This window comes from Talpa occidentalis, unplaced genomic scaffold, assembly GCF_014898055.3.
Source record: "Talpa occidentalis isolate TD23 unplaced genomic scaffold, MPIMG_talOcc4v2.1 talOcc4.8, whole genome shotgun sequence".
Taxonomy (NCBI): Eukaryota; Metazoa; Chordata; class Mammalia; order Eulipotyphla; family Talpidae; genus Talpa; species Talpa occidentalis.
This window is the reverse complement of record NW_023605194.1, coordinates 81058759-81081472: the sequence shown is the minus strand read 5'-3', so window position 1 is coordinate 81081472 and position 22714 is coordinate 81058759. Positions and strand designations below refer to the sequence as shown.

The 22714-nt window shown below is 35.4% G+C and overlaps 1 protein-coding gene across 3 annotated transcripts in view; it reads right to left on the bottom strand.

Moving 5' to 3' along the window:
• Nucleotides 1–22714, bottom strand: part of KCNT2 (potassium sodium-activated channel subfamily T member 2) — a 304909-nt gene that overhangs the window by 27213 nt on the left and 254982 nt on the right. For 2 of the 3 annotated variants that reach the window (XM_037496318.1, XM_054690179.1), the window contains exons 20-22: nucleotides 21136–21270; nucleotides 9883–9994; nucleotides 2855–2956 (exon numbers count right to left, since the gene is read on the bottom strand). In XM_037496318.1, the coding sequence (XP_037352215.1) occupies nucleotides 2855–2956; nucleotides 9883–9994; nucleotides 21136–21270 (349 nt within the window). The remainder of the gene's footprint in view (nucleotides 1–2854; nucleotides 2957–9882; nucleotides 9995–21135; nucleotides 21271–22714) is intronic. The other variant, XM_054690180.1, reaches the window with a different exon arrangement.

Here is a 22714-nt window from a genome sequence, read left to right as displayed (position 1 = left end):
AATGATGTAAGAATTATATAAAATAAAATTAATTAAATGATTAAAAAAAGAGAACATCTCTCAACTTCATTTGTAGTTCAGTGTGTACTAAAAAAGGAAGAGTTTTACAACAAAATTTCAGACACTTAAAAAACTATTATTTTTCATGATGAATAGTGGAAAGTACTCATGGAAGGGAAAAACGAAGATTTGGCAGAGAACTGTTTTAAATTATTTTAAAGCCAGATACGGCAACGCAGCTCATTTAGTGTTTGTCACTAATAAATTCCTTGTCCTGAAAACACCTGCCTGGTAACTTCATCAGGGCATAGACAAAAAAGTAGGAGTGTGACAAAAAGATGTAGACAACTCCACCTGATATCACATAATCTACGTTTTAAATCTCGGACAATTTAATCATAGAAGAATCTTTATTCAGTTTCATTTAGTGTCTATTTAATTTTATTTTAGAGGGTTCCTATTTGTTTAATAATTTGGTTTTCAAACCTTACAAAGATGAGAATAGAAATTATTAAAAAATATGAGTAAGCTGTGTTTCCAGTGGGAAAGCAAAAAGTGTCTATGGAGAAGATATAACAAAGAAAAAGAACCTTGTAATAAGTTAAAAAGCAAAAATCCCATAAGAAATTAAACCATTATATAAATGCGGGGACAACACCACAGGGATAGGGGTGGGAGTCATCTTATGAGGTATTATGGCCTGAAGATGAGCATTCACATGGATCATTGTATAATTTGTCTTTTTTTTAAAGATTTATTTATTTATGCATACAAGAGAGGGGGTACAGGCCAGAGATGCAGGGGGTGAGAGGATTCACCAAAGACAGAGTGGGAAACAAAACAGGCAGATTGACTGAAATATACTGCTGAGGGGAGCAGCAGGAGAGACAGGAGAGGTCTTCACCATGTGGGCAGCTCCCTGGCAGGCCAGGGATCGAACTCATGCTGCAGAGGCTGTGGATTGCTTCATAGCGCAGTGCGTAAGCCCTTGCACCACCAGGGAGGCCCTGGGTGATCTGTTTTATGTGAAAATTGTGACCTCATCTGTAGACTGTGGTTGATAATAATGTCTGTATCACAGTTTTCTTTGGGAAGCAAATGAATTGATTACTAGGATAGCATTATATTAATAGTCAATCTCTATGCAATGCTAGTTTAATAATAATTATAATCATTCTTAAATATATATGAGGACAGACTTAAATCATTAATCATCTATTAGCTGATATTTAGTATATTTATGAATAAAAGAATGCTCATTATATAATTTTAATATATATATATATATACACATGCATATATAATGTTTTACATTTCTAGTATTTTCTAACACATAAATGAGCATTTCTTTATCTGAAAAATGGACTGGAAAGTATCTCAGGTGATGATGGGGAAAGGAACCTAAATGATGGCTACTTTGGAAACTATTCTTCCTGTAGTAACTCCAGAAAACATTATTTCCTACATCTTTGTTTATAACAAAAACATAGGCAAAAATGAAGAGGAAGAAATAAGTACTGCCAAAAAATGTAATGGAAAAAGCAAAAAAAGTAAAAAAAAAAGTAGTTTCCATTCCTACAGAATGCTTTACCTTCCAATTAGCTTATATATTAATATTCCTCATGAATATATTTAAGCTATAGAATTATGACTATAGTATACAAATAGTATTGGATAAAGTATAGTATACTGTTTAGAATAAAAATCTGAAATATACTGGTGCAATGATATCAAGTATTTGACTGCTAGTGATGTACATTGATCAGTTTCAACATTGCTCTTCAAGCAAGACTTCTGTTCCATCCTCCATTAAGAGACTGGAAGTACATGTGTGTGGGGAAGGGTGTGAGGTAAGTCCTTCCCCCAGCAGGAAAGGACTTTGTGACCAGTGAATGTGTCTGGATATTTCAGTGGGAGCTGCAGTGTTTATTCTCCCCCGTGTTTGTTCCTGCTCATTTGGCAAACACAGATGTTCATGACATTGCTGGAGGCATACTCTTGAGCATAATTAGCCCAAAGGCCAGTAGAAAAGTTTTAACACTCTTTGGATTAGTTCATTAAGTCAAGCAAGGTAAAAGAGGGTACACAAAATATGGAATCTGAAAGGGTAAAGGCACAGCAATATGCTTTAAAGTCATCAAATTAAAGTTCTGTAAATATTTTTGGCATTGGTGGTAATCTTTAGAAATTATCTGATTACTCTAATCAATGATAGATATTTTATGGCCATTCAGTTTTTGGCAGTTTATTTCTTTCCAGTCTGTCTCCCTCAGAGGTTTTTGGCTTTTTATCTGTTTGAAGATTGAAATATATTTGTGTGAAATAACATCCATGAACTTCTCAGTTAGGATAAATTGACAGTGTTAACTTAGGCACTTTGTTGGGCACAGATTTTTGTTGCAAAATCTGTTTTACATATTTTTAAAAGTATGCAATAATTAGCAGATTCTTAAGACATCATTGGTTAATAAATTTACTGACATCAATTTTGGTATCTTTTTTTCAAACTTGAAAAAAATTCATAATTATGAATTATTTTGTTTTGCTGTTTTTTTAAGCTTGTATTAAGTCCAGTAATATCCTAGAGTAATGTGCAAAATGTACTGAAATGTCACAGATAACATTGGAGGAAACTGAATGTTTAAAATCTGTGTCACAGATTACCTGAAAAATAATGTTTTCCTTACAAAACATATTGTAGGCATATTTAAGTCATTAAACGTATGAATTAAAATACTGAATTACTTTTAAAGGTACCTCAAATTAACAAGTCCATAAGAAACACTAAACAAAACATTTATTAAATAACACCCAGATGCAATATAAACAACTTACAAAATCAAGTACTGCACACCTGATATAGAAGTGTGTCCAACATGCTGATGCTAAACACCCGCCCAGCAGCAAAAGGCAGTCGGAACATGAAGGCCAAATTGGAGCCCCTCTCTCGTTCTTTCTGTTCAGAAATTTGAGAGAGAACATTTATGAGCATTCTATATTTTGAAATTATCTTTTTAGCTGTATTTTCCTGACATATGTGACAAAGGTTATTTTCATTATATGTTTCTTTTTTTTTTTTTAATTATTTATTTATTTATTTTATTGAGGCATGTTTTATTATTTATTTATTTGTTTGTTTTTTTGTTTATACATGCACTGGGTACAGTCAGAAGCGCGGGAGGGTGAGAGAATTCACCAGAGCCAGAGCGGGGAGCAGAGCAGGCAGTATATGTTTCTTAATTTATGAATGTGTGTGTCATTATTTCACTTTACCATTAAATTTGTAATATGTTCCTTTAGTATTAATGACCATGTTTTCTTAACTAAAATACTCAATAGTTAAGACAGGTCAATTCTTTCATACATTAAACACTTTATTACTCTTCACACATATTCCTCAATAGGCATTAAGGTGATATAATAAAATGAACAAACACATCAAAGTCATTTAATTAAAGTAAAAAGAAAACCTAAAGTCATGTAACTTAACATAACACCTAAGAGATCTGTTTTTGAACATTTTTCTACATGAGGAGGAAATAAAAGGCAGGTAGGAACCATCACATCCAGGGTTTTTAGCTTCTAGTCATGTGAGTTTTCATTTCTCCAGTTGTTTTTCAAGTTGTGCCAGTCACACCAGTCTCCAGCTAAGTTTCCTTAAATGGCAACAGCAACAACAACAAAACTGTGTGCATTTGTGTATTATGGCGTTTGGGGTTTTCTTTTTTAAAAATCATGTTGTCACTATCTCCCCTTAATAAACAAAGGCATGACAGAACATATTTGTTTAAGATTAGATGGGACTTTTTTCAATTTTCTTGAAATGATATTGCATTATAACTTTGTAGATTTAAGCTGTGCATCACTGTAAGTTCACATGTGTACATAATACATTATGTTCCTCACTAAAGTACAGTTTCATCCTTCACCATACAATTGTCCTTTTACTCAATTTACCATCCCCTAAAAGGAATTTTTAATCATGAAGTTCACATTGTACTTAAATGACAACCTCAAAAATGCTGGTTTATTTTGTTGCCAACTTTCCTTTATTAGGAGAAAGATACAGTTAAGCAAATTGAAAAATGATCAGCTCTCACCTTTTGAGACAATGAGAATAAAATCCTATTTCAAAAGCAGTAATTTTGGCGATTCTCAAAGAAAAGAAGTTATTCCACCATATTCACCATGCCTTTTCAGGTTGAAAAGGCTTTCCAGACTAAAAAATAGCCTCACTTGAGGACTAGCGTGCCAGTAAAGAAAGGGCAGTTAAGTGTTACCCCAGTTTTGATCTATGAACATTACATCATAATACATTTTCTAATTTATTAGCCTAGATATCAAGCCCATAAATCTTCTAACATACTCCTTAAATGATTGGTCTGGGTGGTTTGGAGATTATGGCATCAGCCGTGTGCCTAGTTGGTTTAAGTTATATATAATGATGGCATTAAGGATAGACACTTTCAAGGAACTCTTCTACAATTTCTGTCATATAGAAAGGTTTTTAAGATTAAGTCACAAATAGGTATTAATTCCCCTGGCACACCAAATTCAGACTGCTCCCATTGCAGACACCAGGTTAAGTCCCTGGTGCCCCTAAGCCAATAGCACTTCTGTCCACCCAGTTACAAATTTGGGGTTTCCTAGAACCCCCTCAGGTCTGATAATTTGCTAGAATTATCATGGAACTCACTAAAGTATTACACTTAGTAATTGTCATTTACTTATAAGGATACAAGTGTTTAGCACATGAAAGGCCTAAGGCAGGTCTGGAGGCTCCAGAGTATGGGCCCTGGCCCCAGGGATCACGGTGTGCAATATTCCTGGTCCTTCAGTATTTCTGCCAATAAGGAAGCTCTCAAACCTTGTTAGGTAGATATGTATGGATAGGTAAGTATGATCAAATAAATCATTAAGTATATGATTAAACTCAATACCCTGTCCTCTCTACTCCTCAAATCATGTAAATACTTTCTCTGATGACGAAAGCAGCTTCATCCTGAACCTGTTAAGGATCAGTCTCCTCCATTAGTTGCTTGTTAGAACAGCTATTCCTGTAACTCAAGAAATTCGAAGGGTATTTGAAGTTCTGTGTCAGGACAAAGACTAGGGAAAAGACTAAATATATTTACTTACTTATTATACCATACTGTTCATCTCACATTTTCATTACTTTGCTTCTTACATCAGTGTGTAATTACCATATGATTGCTAAAGTGTAATCATGATCATCATTGGAGAGTGGTGATAGTTCAAAGGAAATTGAAAGGAAGTGTTCTTGAAGCAAATTGTGCCAAAAGCATGAATGAGAAGATTTTTTAAAATGAGACACATCAAAACAAGAGTAACAAAATAAGTTCTTAGAGGGAGTTGAAATGAGATGTGATTTTTTTTTTTATTGTTTCCTCTGTTCCCTTTTGTTGTTACCTGTTATCTACTCTCCATCTCTGGTCAGCTTTTCTGCTGTGTTTCTGTTGACTGCTATATTATTTCATTAGGAGTGTCAATGGCCAACTGGACCAAAAAGTAAACATACGGTGTTTTGAAGGAAAACAGTGACAGTGATGGGAACATTCAAGAAGGATTATATAAGACAAAATAAAACAGCAACAAAAATGGACAACACAAAGGATAGGGCCAATGAAAATGCTAGATCAGATGTTCAGGACATATTTTGCTAGACTTTCAAATTTGAAGAATGTGTCATTTACTACATGTGTCAGGGAATCTTAACTGTCCACAAAAGCCAACACCCTGTTCTTCCTAGGCACATGACTGAACACCATTTCTGAAGTTAGGCGTAGTCATATGAGTAAGATCAACCAAGGCTAAAGAATTAATGTCTTGTGCCATTGCCAGATCTGGTCCAAAAAATCTTCAATGTTTAATATTGGTTGGGTATACTGTTACCTGCTGCATTTTGTTGGATATTAAAAGATAGCTACTCAGGTAAGAATTAGTTTCAATAGAATTTGCAGGAAGTAGAAAGTTCAAAGACTAAAAGCCTTCAGATTTAAAAAGAATCTGTTTCCTGATGCCAACAGAACATGTCATAAAACTGAACAAAACATGAAAAAACAAAGTCCAACCAAATTTTCTTGTCACAATAATTTCAAGGTACTTCCATGAAAATAACAGAGAAATGCATGGATTGAGGAAGCAAAGAAATAAGGAACTTAAGTATTATATTTAAGAAAGAACTTTAAGTATACTTCTGGTGACAGTTTGAAGGGAAGCATGTTAACCTATTGAAATTTATCAAATTTTTTTTCAAATAATTCCCCAAGAAATTTATCAAATTTTTGAGAGAAATTAGCAATGTAGTCTGAAAAGGCTTTAGATTTCAATTATAATTGAAAAAGTTTCCATAAGCTTAAAAAATGTTTAGATATTGTCAAACTAGAATAACCAAGATGCAGGATGCAAACATTGCAGAGACTGTAAGTAGTATGTAGTTCTTAAGTGACATGAATAATAGTGAAGAAGGAAGAACTTGAGGTAAGAGACAAATTTACACAAAACAATGGCAAAGGGATTCCAGAAGACAGCAAATTTAAACAAATATTTAAGGATTTTCCTCTTCACAAGAGCTGAGAGGGGTTTTCACAATTATTGTTTATATCATTATTATAGGACCAGTGAAACTTCTGTGTGTTTAGTTCTTTTCTTTACCTCCTGGAAGCTACTGTGGCGATATTCTTCAGTGAATGCCCTTTCACAGAGAACAGTATCACTCCTGTTACTGATAGAAACCACCTATCAGAATAGAAGGTCTATTACCAGACAAACATCAAAATGTAATCCTCATATATGTGAAGTCTCCAGGGCAAAACCATTCAAAGTTCTCTACTCATTGTTATAGATTCTATCTCTGAGTTTGAATGACAACTACTAACTGGTAGAAAAGTGTGCTCAGCACTTTGAAGCTGATGTGTTTTTCTGATTTTAAACCTTGATTGTGTTTCTAAAGGTAAAGGTCCCATGTGTGAAAGTGCAGGTGCACCTAATTGTAGGACAAATAAAATATGATATTCATAGTTATGTTGGAAGAATAAAAACCCATCTTTTCCCCCATCAACGATAACTAGAAAATATTACTGGGCATTCACTTAAATATTAGAAATAAAGATCAGTTTACTAAGCTTAAATTTTTTCTTATATGCAGAATACAAATACAGAAACCCAACAATCACTTCAAATAGTAAGCTAGCTATATTTCCATACCAATCAATATCATGGCCAATCTGCTGTAAGCAGAAACAGTGGACATATTTACCTATCTTTTGAGCTTGTTTTGAGTTTTCACAAAAGCAACAGGGCTTCATGACCTACTATGAGACATACAAGCCTGCATGTAGAGATAGAATTGACCTCAGTTTTCACTCTCAGAATCATGAGATTGCTAACAAGGAATTAAAAAGGTTGGAAAAGGAAACCCCCAGAGGACATTCAGAAGAAAGGAATGGAATGGATTCACCATGAAAATTCAGTCATTTGCAAAAGATCTCTCCTTATATTGGTTAATTTGTAACTATCCAATGGACTCTAGCCACTTCTATATTCCTCTGTCCATAGATAACTTCTTAGTCAACAAAATTTGAATCCACTCTTCCTAAATGTGCCTCCCAGAAACTAAAACAAACTCCTTTCCTTTCTTCTGTGGCAAAGACAGATTTGACTTTTAACTATGCTTTTCTTATCAGTCAACTAATAAACTGTCCTCTTGCAAAATTCTGGTGTCATAAAATTGGCATTCTGCACATATGGCTGTGAGCCCCTTGACTCAGTTTAAAGTGAGTGGCTTAAAGAACAGAAATGTAGAAGTCTAATATCAGGGGTCAGGAGGATTGGTTCCTTCTGAGGACTGTAAGTGAAGTATCTGCTGTTCTCTTTTTGGGCAGAAAGCAGGATGGCATCCTGTCTCTCTGGGACTTTAACCTAGGTGGTGTGCTCAAGTTCTAACTTATTGATTGTTGCAAAAATGCAACAATACTTATTTTTCCTTTGGATAAAGATATTTAACGTGTGTAAGTGCTATTCTCTGCCTGCCTATATAAAAAATGTGAGATATAGTTCTGTCTTTACACTCTCTTAAGTGGACTAATATAGACATCACAGTCTGACTTAATACTTATTTAAAAAAATCTACATTAGTGGAGAGGATTTCTAAGTTGGTAAAGGATTTATTTTTAATAATTCCTTAACAAAAATCAAAACCTCCTTTTGTTCTTCTCTCTCCCTAATGCAACAGACATACTCATTAATCCTGAAAGTATCTTCCATAATGATGACCTTGCTACATCAATTGACTTGGGATAAAATTGAATACACACAATGGAATATTAATTAATTGAAATGTTACTAATAATAATGTATAATTATGCTTTTAGTACCATTTATTTAATTACTGATTGTATGCCAAAATTGGACTAAATGTCTTACTTAGACCATATGCTGTTATCATTGCAATGACCCTATTATTTAGGTGTTACTACTATTTTCTATATAAGTATCCTAAGGCTATGAATGTCTAAGTAATTTATCTAAGTTTCATTCCTAGAAGTAGAGAAATGGACCAACTTGACTCCAGAACCTATCTTCTTTATTGCTGGGGGATTTTACACCACTTGTCATGAAGCACACCAACTACATCATGCCAACACTTATTCTAGCTGATTGCTAGTTATTGGGTTTGCTTGTGTATGCTAGGTCGATTTAACAATGCTTGTCACCCTTTCTATATTATTAAAGAGGTGTGGCATCATGGAACTTAACTGCCCTGGCATTATAACTAAGTTTCTCTTTCTGAATTGACTTAATAGCTATATATTCTTGAAAAAACTATACAACTTGTCTTATACTAGTTTCCTCAACTGGAAGTAGGGCACAGCAATACTTAAACATGTGTATAAATGAGCAGTAGAAAGGATCAACTAGTATAATGTATGTGACACATTTTGAAGATGGAAATCAAAAGGAATGCAGAAATGACTTCACTCAACAATAAATTTCTCAGGGACCAGGACTGTATCTGGCATAAGTAACCAAAATAAAAGCAAGGAAAGAAAAAACTGATAAAAAGTGTAAGGCAACTTATCTTTATCTCTCATATTATTATGAACAAAAAAAAATGGCCTATTAACATATTTTTAGATGTATAAGACTGAGTCTCTCTCAATCTTACATCAAATTCTCCCAGTATACTAGTAGCAAGCAAACACTGAATTCATTTATCCCTACCCTCAGCCTGGACACAAACCATTTGTTCACATTACATGACCGCAATCCCACTGTTAGAATTATCCAGATCCTTTTTCAATCCTAATCAAGTTCTCCCTTTTAAAGACCCACATTAAATGAAATTCCAATTCTTAATAAAATGTGACCTCGCCACCCCTACCTCCTTACTCTGAGGCATTGCCAAAACTGTCTTAAATTGACAGTATCTCTTACCTAAGTAAGCAATAACTTGGCTTTGCCTGAGGTTATGTTGGTGACATTTGGGAAACTCACTTTCAACAAAATTTACAACTTTTCTAATGTCTTAAGAAGTTTGAAAACTACAAAACCTTATAACTTTCTTGACACAGCAAATCATTTGTGATATTATAGATATAATTTATATTTTAAATGGCCACACAATTCCTTCATAAAACATGTCATCAATTAATGATTAGTGGTAAATCTATCATGGATTTAAATCAAATCTCTCAATGCACATTTTTTAAATTACAAGATTTTAGCACAAAAATAGTTCAAAAAGCATTTTTATTTTTTATGTTTGATATCTTATGGTTTTCCTTCTATACAGAGACATTTCTAGTTATTCTTTTTACCAACACAGTCAAATCCAGTTTATTTAATAATGTGGAGTCTTACCTTTTCCAGTTTTGAAAGAGCAAGAGAATAACAGTCTTTGGCTCTGAATTGCATGAATCTCATGTTGGCTGGGTGTGTAAGCTCAGTGATAATACTGAGACTGGAAAACAACCTACATTTAAAAAAAAAATTTGCATTTCATTAACAACCCAACATGGTATTCTTTATAGCAACATATTTATGAGTGAGTGATTCCTTGCCCTAGGCATGAATTGACATGCAATTACAAGAGCAGGTGGTATCACATAAAATGTTCTATAAAATGTTAGAAAAACACTTCTAAGAAAATATTTAAAAAACATTTTAGCACAATAAGAAAAATGAATGAAATCATTTGGCTTCTATTAGGCACTTTCTCCCAGCATAGAAGAGAAACTTATACAGCTGATTTAAGAATTTAGAATGTTGCTTTGTAGAAAATATTGAAATGGAAAATTCAAGAAGAACATGCTGATTGACAAAAATTTTGCCTGATGAGCTTATTGTCCATAATGGGAGTTCTTTGATCTCTATGGCTCCCTATTTTCATAGTATGGAATTTCAAATGTCAAATTTTGCCATAATGAACTTCTCAGAGGAGAAAATATTTTTTACTGAAATAGCATTTCTTTGTAATATATTCAGACCAAGGTTCAGTTGATAATGTTCTAAAAGGATCCTGAGAATTTTCACATGTTGTAGCTCTGCATTAGCTTTTTCCTATTAACCTCACACTCAAAAAAAAAAAAATATGCAGGCATGCACCCAGGTACATTATTTTTTCCCACAAAGTAAAGAGACAAGAAAAAACTATACAAATGCCTTTTTGTTGTTGATAATTGGATTCTTACCTGACATCTATGCATCCTTGGTAGCTCTGGGTTACAATATTTTGAGATATCCGGTGGTAACCACTTCATGTGATAATCAGCCTTGTTCCCCAGACAATAAGTGTTTTAACTCAGCAATGGCCACATAATTTTCCTACCACCATGTTGAACCCATACCTTGAACTCAGACTGATTGAAAATATGCAGGATATAAACTCTGTTAGTGGAAGAATGAGGGGCACCCCAGGATCCCCAAATCTGCCTGCACTAAATAGGTTCTGTCATCCACCACATCAAGACAAAACATTCTCTTAGTGCATAAGATCTTCAATAGAAAAGAACTTCAATACAATTAATGTGCAACGGAGAGAAAAGAGAAATACCCAGTTACCGATATCCTCATGGGTAAATGCCCAAACAGGGTTGGCCCAAAGTGAAGCCACTGAGGCCCCAAAGCTTACGACAAGTCTAGGCCACCCTCTGGGAAAGGCGCCACCATAGAAAGGGGAAGAGGGGACCAGGAAAATCTGGAAGGAAAGGAGCAAAATCAAAATGCAAGTCGAAGTAAAGGCTGCCACTGTCACCCTCTCCAAGAGTCTCCCCTCCATGCCTGTTTCAAGTGTCCCCTTGCATGTCCTCATAAGTCCCTTGGACAAATCCAGGGCTAAGAAGCAAGCGTGGCCTTTTCACATGTCTCTTTACTCCAGGTTCCTCCTCCAGGTCCTCTTCTTTTCTTCCTTTCCCCAGTTTTTTTTCTAGCTTCTCCTCACTCCTCAGCTCCAACCTTCCTTGGGTGGGCAGGGAACCTGTGACCTTCCCTTTCTATGGATATCACACTTGTAAACCTCCAGTTAATGACTCAACACATCAGCTTGTCCAGCTGATCTTACTCTCATTTCATGAGTTTCAGTGTTAGGGCACTAGTCTTCCACATGCTCCAGTGCTTTTTTGGTTCATTATAGAAGAACACAGCTCTTTTTTTCAATATTATTTTTTTTACATCATTGTTCATTTTTAAACAATATTTGCTTCCCCCTACCTGCTCAGGTGTAGAGTTTCGTTCCCCAATGCACCCGTGTACCATTACCTCAGACCCCTGTGCTCCTCCCTCCCTCCCTCTGATCCCTCTCCTGCCTCCTCCCCTGCAATGTGTCTCTGATTTATAATTGTCTGTTTTTGCTTTGTTGAGTTTTGTACTGTTATTATTTTTTTACACTGATGTCTAATTTGGTTCCCCTATATTCCTGCTATAAGTGAAACCATCCGATATTTTTCTTTTTCCTTCTGGCTTATTTCACTGAGCATAATTCCTTCTAGTTCCATCCACATTACTGTGAATGGCATGAGTTTATCTTTTTTGATTGCTGAATACTATTCCATTATGTACATATGCCACATCTTCTTGATCCAGTCATCTATTTTTGGGCATTCGGGTTGTTTCCAGGTTTTACCTATTGTAAATAGCGCTCCAATAATCATAGGTATACAGGTGTTCTTTTGAATCAATGTGTTTATTTCCTTTGGGTAGATCCCTAGGAGTGGAATTGCTGGGTAGTATGGTAGCTCCATTTTTAGTAGACTGTGGAACCTAGCTTTTCATAGTGGTTGGACCAGTTTGCACCCCACCAGCAATGCAGGAGAGTTCCTTTTTTACCACAGCCTCGCCAACATTTGTTGTTGCTTGTTTTTTTTTGATATGTGTCATTCTTACTGGTGTAAGGTGATATCTCAATGGAACACAGCTCTTTTAAAATGGGAACCCTGATCTGAACTTTAGGACTATATATGAGTTTTGATTGGATTTTTTCCAGAACTGCTCCCTTCTCCTAGGGAAAAGAATACTGCATACCTACTAAGCAGCATAAAGATGTTAACTTCTATAGCAGAGGCCCAGCCTGTGGTCAGGTCTTCCTTGACATCTGTCTCTCAGATCTATCTTCACTGGGTTTTGGCCACCATTCTAGTTAAGACTCTAAAAATTCTTTAAAATACTCTTTCAGTATACAATTCAATTATGTGTGAAAACTGTGCGTCCTCTTAATTTTCTTAATTGACTAATACTTGAATCTTACTTAATCAAAACCTTTGAAAATTATATCATCGGGTGTTTTTGTAAATTCCACTCTTTAAAATAAAAAACATAATCAGCATTACATAGCTTAATCTCCATTTTGAAAGCAAATGTTGTTGTGTTTCTTAATCTAGGTAAATCATAATTAGTTTGATAGAAATAACATCAGTAAAACGATCAGAATATAATTTTCTTTAGCTGTTTTTTAATGTTAAAAATACCACAATTTTATTTGTGCATTTGATCATTGTTCTCAATAGTTTTGTTACCTTAAATTTGTGAGGTTGAATTTGTGAGGTTAGTCTCTCTAAAAATGGTTCAATAGGCTTTTCTCAACATACCCACAGGCCTCTTGTCATTTGTTATGGGAACTAGAGGCCAATCAAGCCCCACCCCTGCAAGCCTTTGAAGGTTTATTACCATTAAATAAAGTGTATTATTTTGGGCTGAGTAGTGAGGGTCCTAAAAGACTGTGAGAAGCTTCTGTGCTTGCCTAAGTCCTTCACCCCTCCATAATTAAGGAAGAGACCATGTTCTAAACTTCTGCTCTTTTGCTAATTGAAGAAGCAATCACTGTTTTCCCTGGCATGACTAAAGCTTTTAAGTTTGAGGGTATTTTCCCCCTGTTCTAGGTTTATTGGTAAACATGCTCTAAGAATCTCATCTTTACTCTGGGAGTAAGGATAATGTCACTCTTTTCTGTCTGTCTTGTCAAGTCTCCCCATCTCTCCTGGTGTGCTTCACTGTCCTTAAGAATGCACAGCCATGTAATTTCTCCATATGTGTGTTATTAATTGTTTTTCCTTTGCTAACCAGCCTGATACTGTTTTGGTTACTTTTACAGCCTGAGAAGAACACTGAAGAATTCAGGGATGATTTCTTTTGTGTCCCAACAAGTCGATTAAGGTAACTCTACAGCTCAGATTCTGTAAAGGAGAGGTGCTGTGAATTTTATAGATATGCTTTGTGATACAGCACATTGACATACAGAAGATACTGTTTCTTAGTAGTGTTGTTAAATTTTTTAGCTTTTTTTCTTTTCTCATGTTGTCATTTGTACTTTAGCTGAGTTCCTTTCCTCTACTTTTCTCCTCAGTCTCTGTATTTTGAAAGTGCAGCCATTATTTAAAGGTTCTCTCAAATTGAATTGAGATGAAGTTTTAAAATTGCCCAAAGTTGGAATCATTCTTGCCACATTGGCTCCCTAACATGTGACTTGCACTGTTTATTACACAAAGGGTTGAACTAATCCCTGAATGGTTTTATCCTTTAATACATCATTACAACTAGAAAGTCAGTTGCACTCTAAGGGCCCAGTGCTCCTCATAGTCCTTTAATTCAGTATTACAGTAAGTATTTTCTCAATTTTTGTGTGTTTTTGGCTTAGTAGATAAAATCTTGATGAAGTTACAGCAAGTTAACATTATTTATAGAATAACACTACTTATTTATTTCCTTACCACCTTCTTTTAGATGCTCTATTCTTTTTGCTCAAATGTCACTAATGATAGCATATTTTATAAATTAAAGTTCATTGTTTCAGAAACTTTTGAAAAATTAGAATGGCCTAATGGAAAAATATCAATTGATTTTGCAGCTGGCACCAAGGCACAAAGCCTAGGAAATGCCACCTACTGCCAAATTTCACACCATCTGGTAGTTTCAAAATAATTTATTTAATAAATATTTAATAAATATTTCAAAACAAACAGTGTCACTGGAGATATTTACCTTCATATGAGTATAGCCACAGATATTATTTTACAAGCTTCGATGAAAGGAAATAAAATGAATAAATAATAGTACTAAGTTGGGTCAATGAACATAAAACTCCATAGAATTATTTAGTTAATTAGGGGTCTCCCTGGTGGTGCAGCAGTTTGTGAAGCTGTTGGCAGCCTCTGCAGCGTGGGTTTGATTCCTGGCCAGCCAGGGAGATACCCACATGGTGCAGCAGACCTCGCCTGTCTTGTCTGCTGCTCCCCTCAGCAGCGTACTTCAGTCCTTCTGCCTGTTCTGCTCCCTGCTCTGTCTCTGGTGAATCTTCTCACTCTCTTGTGCCTCTGGCCTGTAACCCAGCTCTTGTATAAATAAAAATAAATCTTTAAAAAAAAGAATTATTTAGATAATGTAACCTATATTCATGCTCTTTTGGAAATTTTTTATTTTCTTTTAGAAATAATGACTTATTTTTCATGTATTATCTAACTTTGTATAAATTTGTGATTATTTGGACTCTTGCTTATCATCTTTTTCTAACACCTATCAAATAGAAATTTAGTTCCATGCAGCCAGATATATTTGAGATCTTAGTAAAAGTTAGTCATATGATTGAGTGACCTGGTCATATATTTAACTGACTTACAGAATTGAAATTAGATAGGACAACACAATTTATGTAATGTGCCATTTTTTTTATATATGAACTTACACCATTTATATTATATTAAACTGAAAAACAATACATTATCTAAGTCTGCCACCTAGTGAAAAATCTAGAAATAAATAATAAATGATGAAATGTTTTATTGCAGTGTCCTTTGTATCTATAATGTATTACCTGTATTCAATTGTAATATTTTATATTTAGAAATGTGATTGTCTAATAGATTTGATTTTGTAACTTTAAAATGTTGACACTATAAACCTATTTCTGGGACTCACTATGACCCAAAATACATTTGATTACAGAATATTTTAGAAATAAAATTATGTCTTTTTTTTCCTAGGCAGTAATATTGTAATTAAAAAATGTTGTACATCAAATTAAAGAGCTTCTGTACAGCAAAAGACACAGTAACCAAAACAAAGAGACACTCCACCAACTGGGAGAAAATTTTTGCACACAACACGAATGATAAAGGACTGATTACAAAAATCTACAAAAAGCTGCTGAGACTCAACAAAAAAAAAAGCAAACAATCCAGTTAAAAAATTGGCAGAAGAGCGAAAAAGAAACTTCTCCAAAAAGGAAATGCAAATGGACAATATGCATATGAAAAAATGTTCAACATCACTTGTAATCAGGGAAATGTAAATCAAAACTACAATAATACCATCTTATGCCAGTGAGAATGGCACATATTAAAAAAACTAGCAACAACAAATGTTGGCGAGGATATGGAGAAAAAGGAACTCTCCTGCACTGCTGGTGGGAGTCAAACTGGTCCAACCACTATGGAGAACTGTGTGGAGATTCCTCAGTCTGCTAAAGATGGAGATTCCATATGATCCAGCAATTCCACTCTGAGATATTTACCTTTAATTCAAAAGGGCACCTGTACCCCTATGTTTATAGCAGCACTATTTATAATAGCTATAGAAACAATCCAAATTCCCAAAAATAGATGATTGGATCAAGAAGATGTGGTACATATATACAATGGAATATTACTCAGCTATCAAAAAAGATAAACTAATGAAATTTGCAGCAACATGGATGGAGCTGGAAGGGATCATGCTCAGCAAAATAAGCCAGAAAGAAAAAGAAAAATACCGGATGGTCTCACTTACAGCAGGAATTTAGAAAAACTAAATAAGGGACCAGGAGAAAAACTAATTATAATAAAGTAAAAATCAAAATCAACAAGCAACTATAAACCAGAGACACACTACGGGGGGGGGTTGCAGAAGGGGGTAGGATCAAAACAAGGGGGGTGGGAATTGTGTGGGGCCTATAACCAAGATGAAAATACATATATTGTGCAAAAATGAAAAATGATATAAAAATATATAAAATAAAAAAATAAAGTGATAAAAATTGTTCTATTTAAAGCTTTCTTATAATCACTTTATATTATGATTATGAGATGTAAGATATCAGTGAAATATTCTCTGCCAAAATTCTTTTTTTTTCCAAGATTTTATTTATTTATTTTTGCACAGAAGAACTGGGGTGTAGGCCAGAAGTACAGGGTGTAAGAGGGTTCACCAGAGACAGAGTGGGGAGCAGTACAGGCAGATCTACTGGAATACACTATTAAGGAGAGGTCTGCTGTGCTATGTGGGTTAGCTCCCTGGCTGGGGATCAAACTCAGGCAGAAGTAGAGGGCCAACATGGTGGTAGCGTTGAGACTTTACCCGTAGGCCACCAGGGAGGTCCCCTGAATTAATTCTTAATAAATATTTTTGACATGCCCAGTGTGAACCAATACAAAAATAAAAGGCATATTGTAAACTTATTTCACAGAATACTGAGAGAATTGAGACTAGTTGCTTTTGCATATTAAAGCAAAACAACATAAGAACATACAAATCTTGAAAATGTTTACAATATCTTAAAATATTACATTCTTGTTAGTGTGCTACACTGTATGTTCTTTTTTTTTTTTTTATTTTTACACTGTACATTCTTATCTGTCCTGGTGACTGGGAATGATGTTTTTGAGTAACAAGGGAGTTAAATTAATACACAGGTTTACAGACATAAAGAGATACATGAAAAGTCAGTGTAAGACTACAATTTAGTATAAACATTAAAACAAATATAAATATGCTATAATCTCTGGCAAATATTTATCTAACAGGTTAGGCCTAGGTCATGCGCTTTTGATAAACATAATTGGCCAAAACCCATTCTCTCATCTGTAAATTCCTGCCTCTCTATTAAGCAAAAGTTGTCAAAACCCATTCAGCATCCAGTCTGTTAGCCTTTGCCCCTCAAACTAAGCAAGTATTTATATCAGCAGCCTTAAGGCCCAAGGCATGACTCTCCTCTGCATCTGCCCATACTCACTCTTGAGAGAGTCCTCTCACACAGTAAAGCTTCAATTCTAACCCACTCGACTGACTTCTGCAAGAATTCTTCCTGTGTAGAAGTCAAGTACCCCGGGGTAACTCAGCACCCCTGGGCCCCAACTGCGTGATACATATGAGACATCTCCTACATTTAAAACTTCATCTCTATTGAAAAGAAACAGAATATACTGCCCCAGAATATGCCTTGTGAACATGGGATCCTTTTGAGCTAGTTATTTTTTAAGAAACTGTAAACACAGGGGCCTCCCTGGTGGTGCAAGGGGTTAGGCACTGCACTACGAAGCAATCCACAGCCTCTGCAGCATGAACTCGATCCCCGGCTGGCCAGAGAGCGATCCACATGGCGAAGCAGTCCTCTCCTGTCTCGCCAGCTGCTTCCCTCAGCAGTGTGTTTTGGTCAGGCTCCCTGTTCTGTTCCCCACTCTGTCTCTCGTGAATTCTCCCACTCTTCTGCATTTCTGGCCTATGCATACATAAATAAATAAATCTTTTTTTTTTTTTTAAAGAAACCATAAACACAGAAAAAATTCTCAAAATTGAGAACTTACCCTTTTGCAAGAGACATTTCCATTTATCAGAAAATCTCCACCTGTGTCTCCCTCTCTATATGAGGATATGAAGGTTGGCCAATTTCTAGAAACTCATCAATGGAGATGGCATGGAGTAAAATCTGTTTAACAACCTTACCCTTAATTAACTGTTTTCCTCACAGCCTCCCATAACTGCTTCCCCAGTCCCTACCAACTGCTTTTGTCTTTCACTGGAGATGACATTTCAAGTGATGACTTGGGCCATTTTTGATGGAGTTGCTGAGTTTTCCTGGATATTTCCCACGTATAGAGGAGGCACATGTTATTAAATTTCTGTTTTTCTCCTGTAATTTTTTTTTAAGATTTTATTTGTTTATTTTTGCACAGGGGAACACTGGGTAAAACAGGAGAGGTATGCTGTGCCATGTGGGTTACCTCATGGCAAGGGATCAAAATCAGGCCAGCCGTCCCAGTGGGTCTTCATGGTATAGTGTTGAGACTTATCCCCTGGCCACCAGGGAGGTCTGTGTTTTTGTTTTTGTTTTTTAAATTACAAAGGGTGTCTCAGTCAAGAACCTCAAAGGGTAGATGGAAAACTATTTTGACTCTTTTACAATATAAAACCATAGCTAATCAAAAAAGGTTAAAATATTTTTGTATTATATAAAGGTATAATTATCATACTTAAACTTAATCAGAGTCAGTATTTTTAGTTATGTCATCTTACATGTACATATGCATCATGCTTGTTTGATTACCCGCTAAGTAAGAGATGATTTCCTCTGGGCCTCAACAGTACTATTCAATATAGATCAATTGCTACTTAGCTATATTAGAAATGAATTGCCACTAACTTTAGAAAGTATATTTCTCCTTATGGAAGACGTTCTTACTCGAGTTCAGGGTAGGCTTTCCAGAAGTTATGACAGATTAATTACGCCTCTGATTTCCCCATTTTTGCATGAATATTGCAAGAAAGTTTAATCATTTTATGCATTTTATAGATGAGATATACATACTTAAGTTCATAGAATTAGTGTCTGCTGGAACTTCTGGGATGGTTGTGCTACATGAAATCTACATGTTGCTACAGCATATTGTTTCAACGTATGTCACATAAAAGTGATCATTATTTTGTTAATAATTATAATAGCTAGGGCCTCCCCGGTGGCGCAGCAGTTGAGTGCTGGGTTGCGAAGCTGCCTGCAGCCTCTGCAGTGCCGGTTCGATCCCCAGCTGCCAGCGAGGGTCCCACATGGTATGCAGACCTCTCCTGCCGCCCGCTGCTCCCCTCAGCAGTGTGCTTCGTCAGTCTGCCTGCTCTGCTTTCCCCTCTGGCTCTGGTGAATTCTCTCACCTTCCCACACTTCTGACTATACCCAGTGCTTGTATAAATAAATAAATAAATAAATAAATCTTTAAAAAATTTATAATAGCTAATAATTTACTAAATGTAGGCTACCAGGCATGTGTTAAGCCAATACATATCTTAAAATCTTGCAGACACACCTCTATGAAGGAGAGGTGCCATTTTCCCCTCCCCCACTTACTTCCTGAGCAAGGTAGTTACTGGGAAATAGGGGTGGAGCTGAGCAGCCAGGTGAAGCTATATCACACAGGAGGCAGGTGAGCTCTGGGGGTTCTTGCTTCCCTGAATTTGACTTGCACCCAGAGACTTTGAGAGACAAAGGGAGGAGAGACATGTAGAAGAACTTAAAGAGACCAGAGGGTGAAAGGCACATGGGGAGATTGTCCTTGGCAGAGAGAATGGAGACCATTATCCTAATTTGTATTTGTGCAACTCTCCTTCTGTCCTAGACTTACCCAGTCCCTTCATTCCTTTTTGTGGTTTCTTGCCAGAAGGTACCTTAGATTTGTGGCAAGTGTTAGGCCTCTGAGTCCCCACTTAGGCTCAGTCATATTTGGCTAGGCATTTGCCCACGAGGGGATAGATAATTTTAAGGGTTTTAATGGGAAATTATTATTAGGAATATACTTTTCCCCTCCTCTTTCTATTATAATAATTCTATTAAAGATCTTTCACACTGAAAGTCTGCTCCCTTTGTCTTTGTACTGTGGATGGCAGAATCCCTCTTACAGCATGTACTTCTTATGTGTGGGGCTCCGGGATGCCCCTCAGTCATAAGCTAACAAACAAAATGATTAAGACATTGATGTTTCGAGAAGGAAAGTAATTCGCCTTAATGTCATAGTCAACTTAAGCGGGACTCATGTAGCTCTCTCTTTTGAATTCTGAACTCAAATTATAAGTACATAATAACCCTCAACATATGCTTTACCACAAAATGATGATAAGAAAGTAGAGGGGAGATGATAATAGAATTCATTCTTATATTGACTTTCATGTTTTGGAGGTTCAGAGCCTTAAAGCTGTCTTAGGTATCTGCAAAACTAAACAGACAAAGCAAAATGCCTAAAAACATAGTCTTTTAGATACTTTAATTTAAAAATCATTTTAGGAAGAATCTTGCCAAATGACACAGATGTATTGATTTGTAGATGACTTTGACTTTGCTTACAGCATGTACTTTCCTCTGGTAAAGATTGCTTACTCTTACCAGAAGATGAAGATAAAGAGAATTCCTATCTGGGTGAATTCAACTAACAAAAGACAGGAAAAGAGTGAGTTGAGGTTAAGGTTATAATTTTCTCCTAACATGGGTAAATTACAGCCTTGTAATTGTTGTATCCTAGTTATCCAGTATATGAAAGTATAACTTTGGTCACTACTATGCACAGCAATCAAAATTAGAATATCCCTTTTCTACAAGAAATCACATCTGCTACTGTGCATGATTTCTTAAAAAATCTATTGTTAAATTATACAAGAAAACAGATTTATCATTCTATTAATTTTTAAGAGCATTCCTGAACTATTAGAAATTTGACTTTATCTAACGCAAGTCACATATCAGGTGGTGATAATGGTTGTAGGATTAAACGAATAAACATAAATTCATTGTAGGAATTTCATGTTCATTCCTCATACACACATTCACACTCAAATATTCCACAGATGTTTGGCACTACGTAAACAACTTGACTGGGCTATTCAGATATTTACCTGAAAAGGGTCTGCACGTTCACAATCGTTTTGGCATCGGCCATGTAGTCTTCCTCCGCACTCATGGTGCTCTCTTTGTCCACAACTACCATGTTGGCAGCGAAGGTCACTCCACACCTGAGTAAATCATCTAGACTTTGATAAAAATCAACAGAGAAAAATGGACTTTCAATAAATCTCAGTGTTAGGATCAGTGTCAAACTCATTTAACCCCTGCACTTGTAATGGCTGCATTTATAGGTGGCTCTCACAGAGTGTGCACCAGCAGATGTTAGTGGGGATTATAATACAGTATTCTGTACTGATATGAAATAATATGTGTTTTGGGGATCTTCATGTTTCATTAAATCTCAACTGTACAAAAGGATATGCACTAAGAATTTTTAATAATAATTATGAATGATATAAATAACAAGTGGAGTACATCCATTGTGCAATCAAATTGAAATAGAACATGTTGGACTTTGTTATTTTTTTCAGTTAATGCACTATTTCAAAGACATGACATCTACATTTTTTATCCCTAAGGAGCTTTTGGTAAAAAGAGATAGAAATGAATATTATTGTGGTAATTTAGATAGTCAAGCCTAATAAATATAAAATATGAAATATTTATTTTTAAATGTCTATTATGTTTTGGTGTAAGAGCTACTTGTTATAGATTGGTTCTACACAGCCAAGAGCATGTGAAATAAATGAAGATCAGTTGTTTTCAAGCCTACTGTTCATTTAGCCAGCCTTTATTTTTTGAGCAAGTGATTGGCTAACCTGATTTCTTTGGCTGTATAAATTAATTGATAAATGAGGATACGAATCCCTATCAGTTGTGATCTAGTCAGACTTTTCCCCTATCATTGATAAAGACTTTACCTAGCATTCTCTCACTGAATTAAAAGAAAATGTTCATGAAAGCTTACACAAGGGAAGACATATTCTTATTGTTTCTACTTAATTCAAATTAGAAAAATAGGACTGAATTTGATAAGGACACTAAACTTGAACAAGAATGTTTTAGGTAGAGCTAATTGAAGACATATAATTTGGGCTAATTGATTTTGACATCTTCTGATTTAAAATAGGTAGTGTAAAACTTAAAGAACAGCTGTTCCTTTTATATCCTTAAATTGAAGAAGCATTTCCCTGAGGATCTTTTCCAAGTGTATGACTGGTTCAATTAGCCAGGTCATGTTAGAGGGAACTATTTTCCTTTCATGGGAAGGCAGGAGGCAGGATTTCTTACTCTGTTATAAGGCGAGAGAGTATTACCAAAGCTTTGAGTCCAAGATCCCCAGGAGTAGTCCAGAAAAAATATTTCGCTTGAATCAGGAACAATGTTCTGTGGCAGAGATTTTATGGCTAAAACTGTGGAAACAGAATGTTATTCCAAATAAATTTCCTATGGTGAGAGGGGCCAGGGCCATAACATCTAACCAATATGGTGACCAAGTTTAAATCTCTAGAATACTTGGGTGTTCCTTTTATCTAGGAAATTCATCGTAATTGTTCTTACATTGCTTAAAATACATCTAAAAAGGAAAGAGGTAGGTAGAAAATGAATGTGATATGGTCCATAAAAATT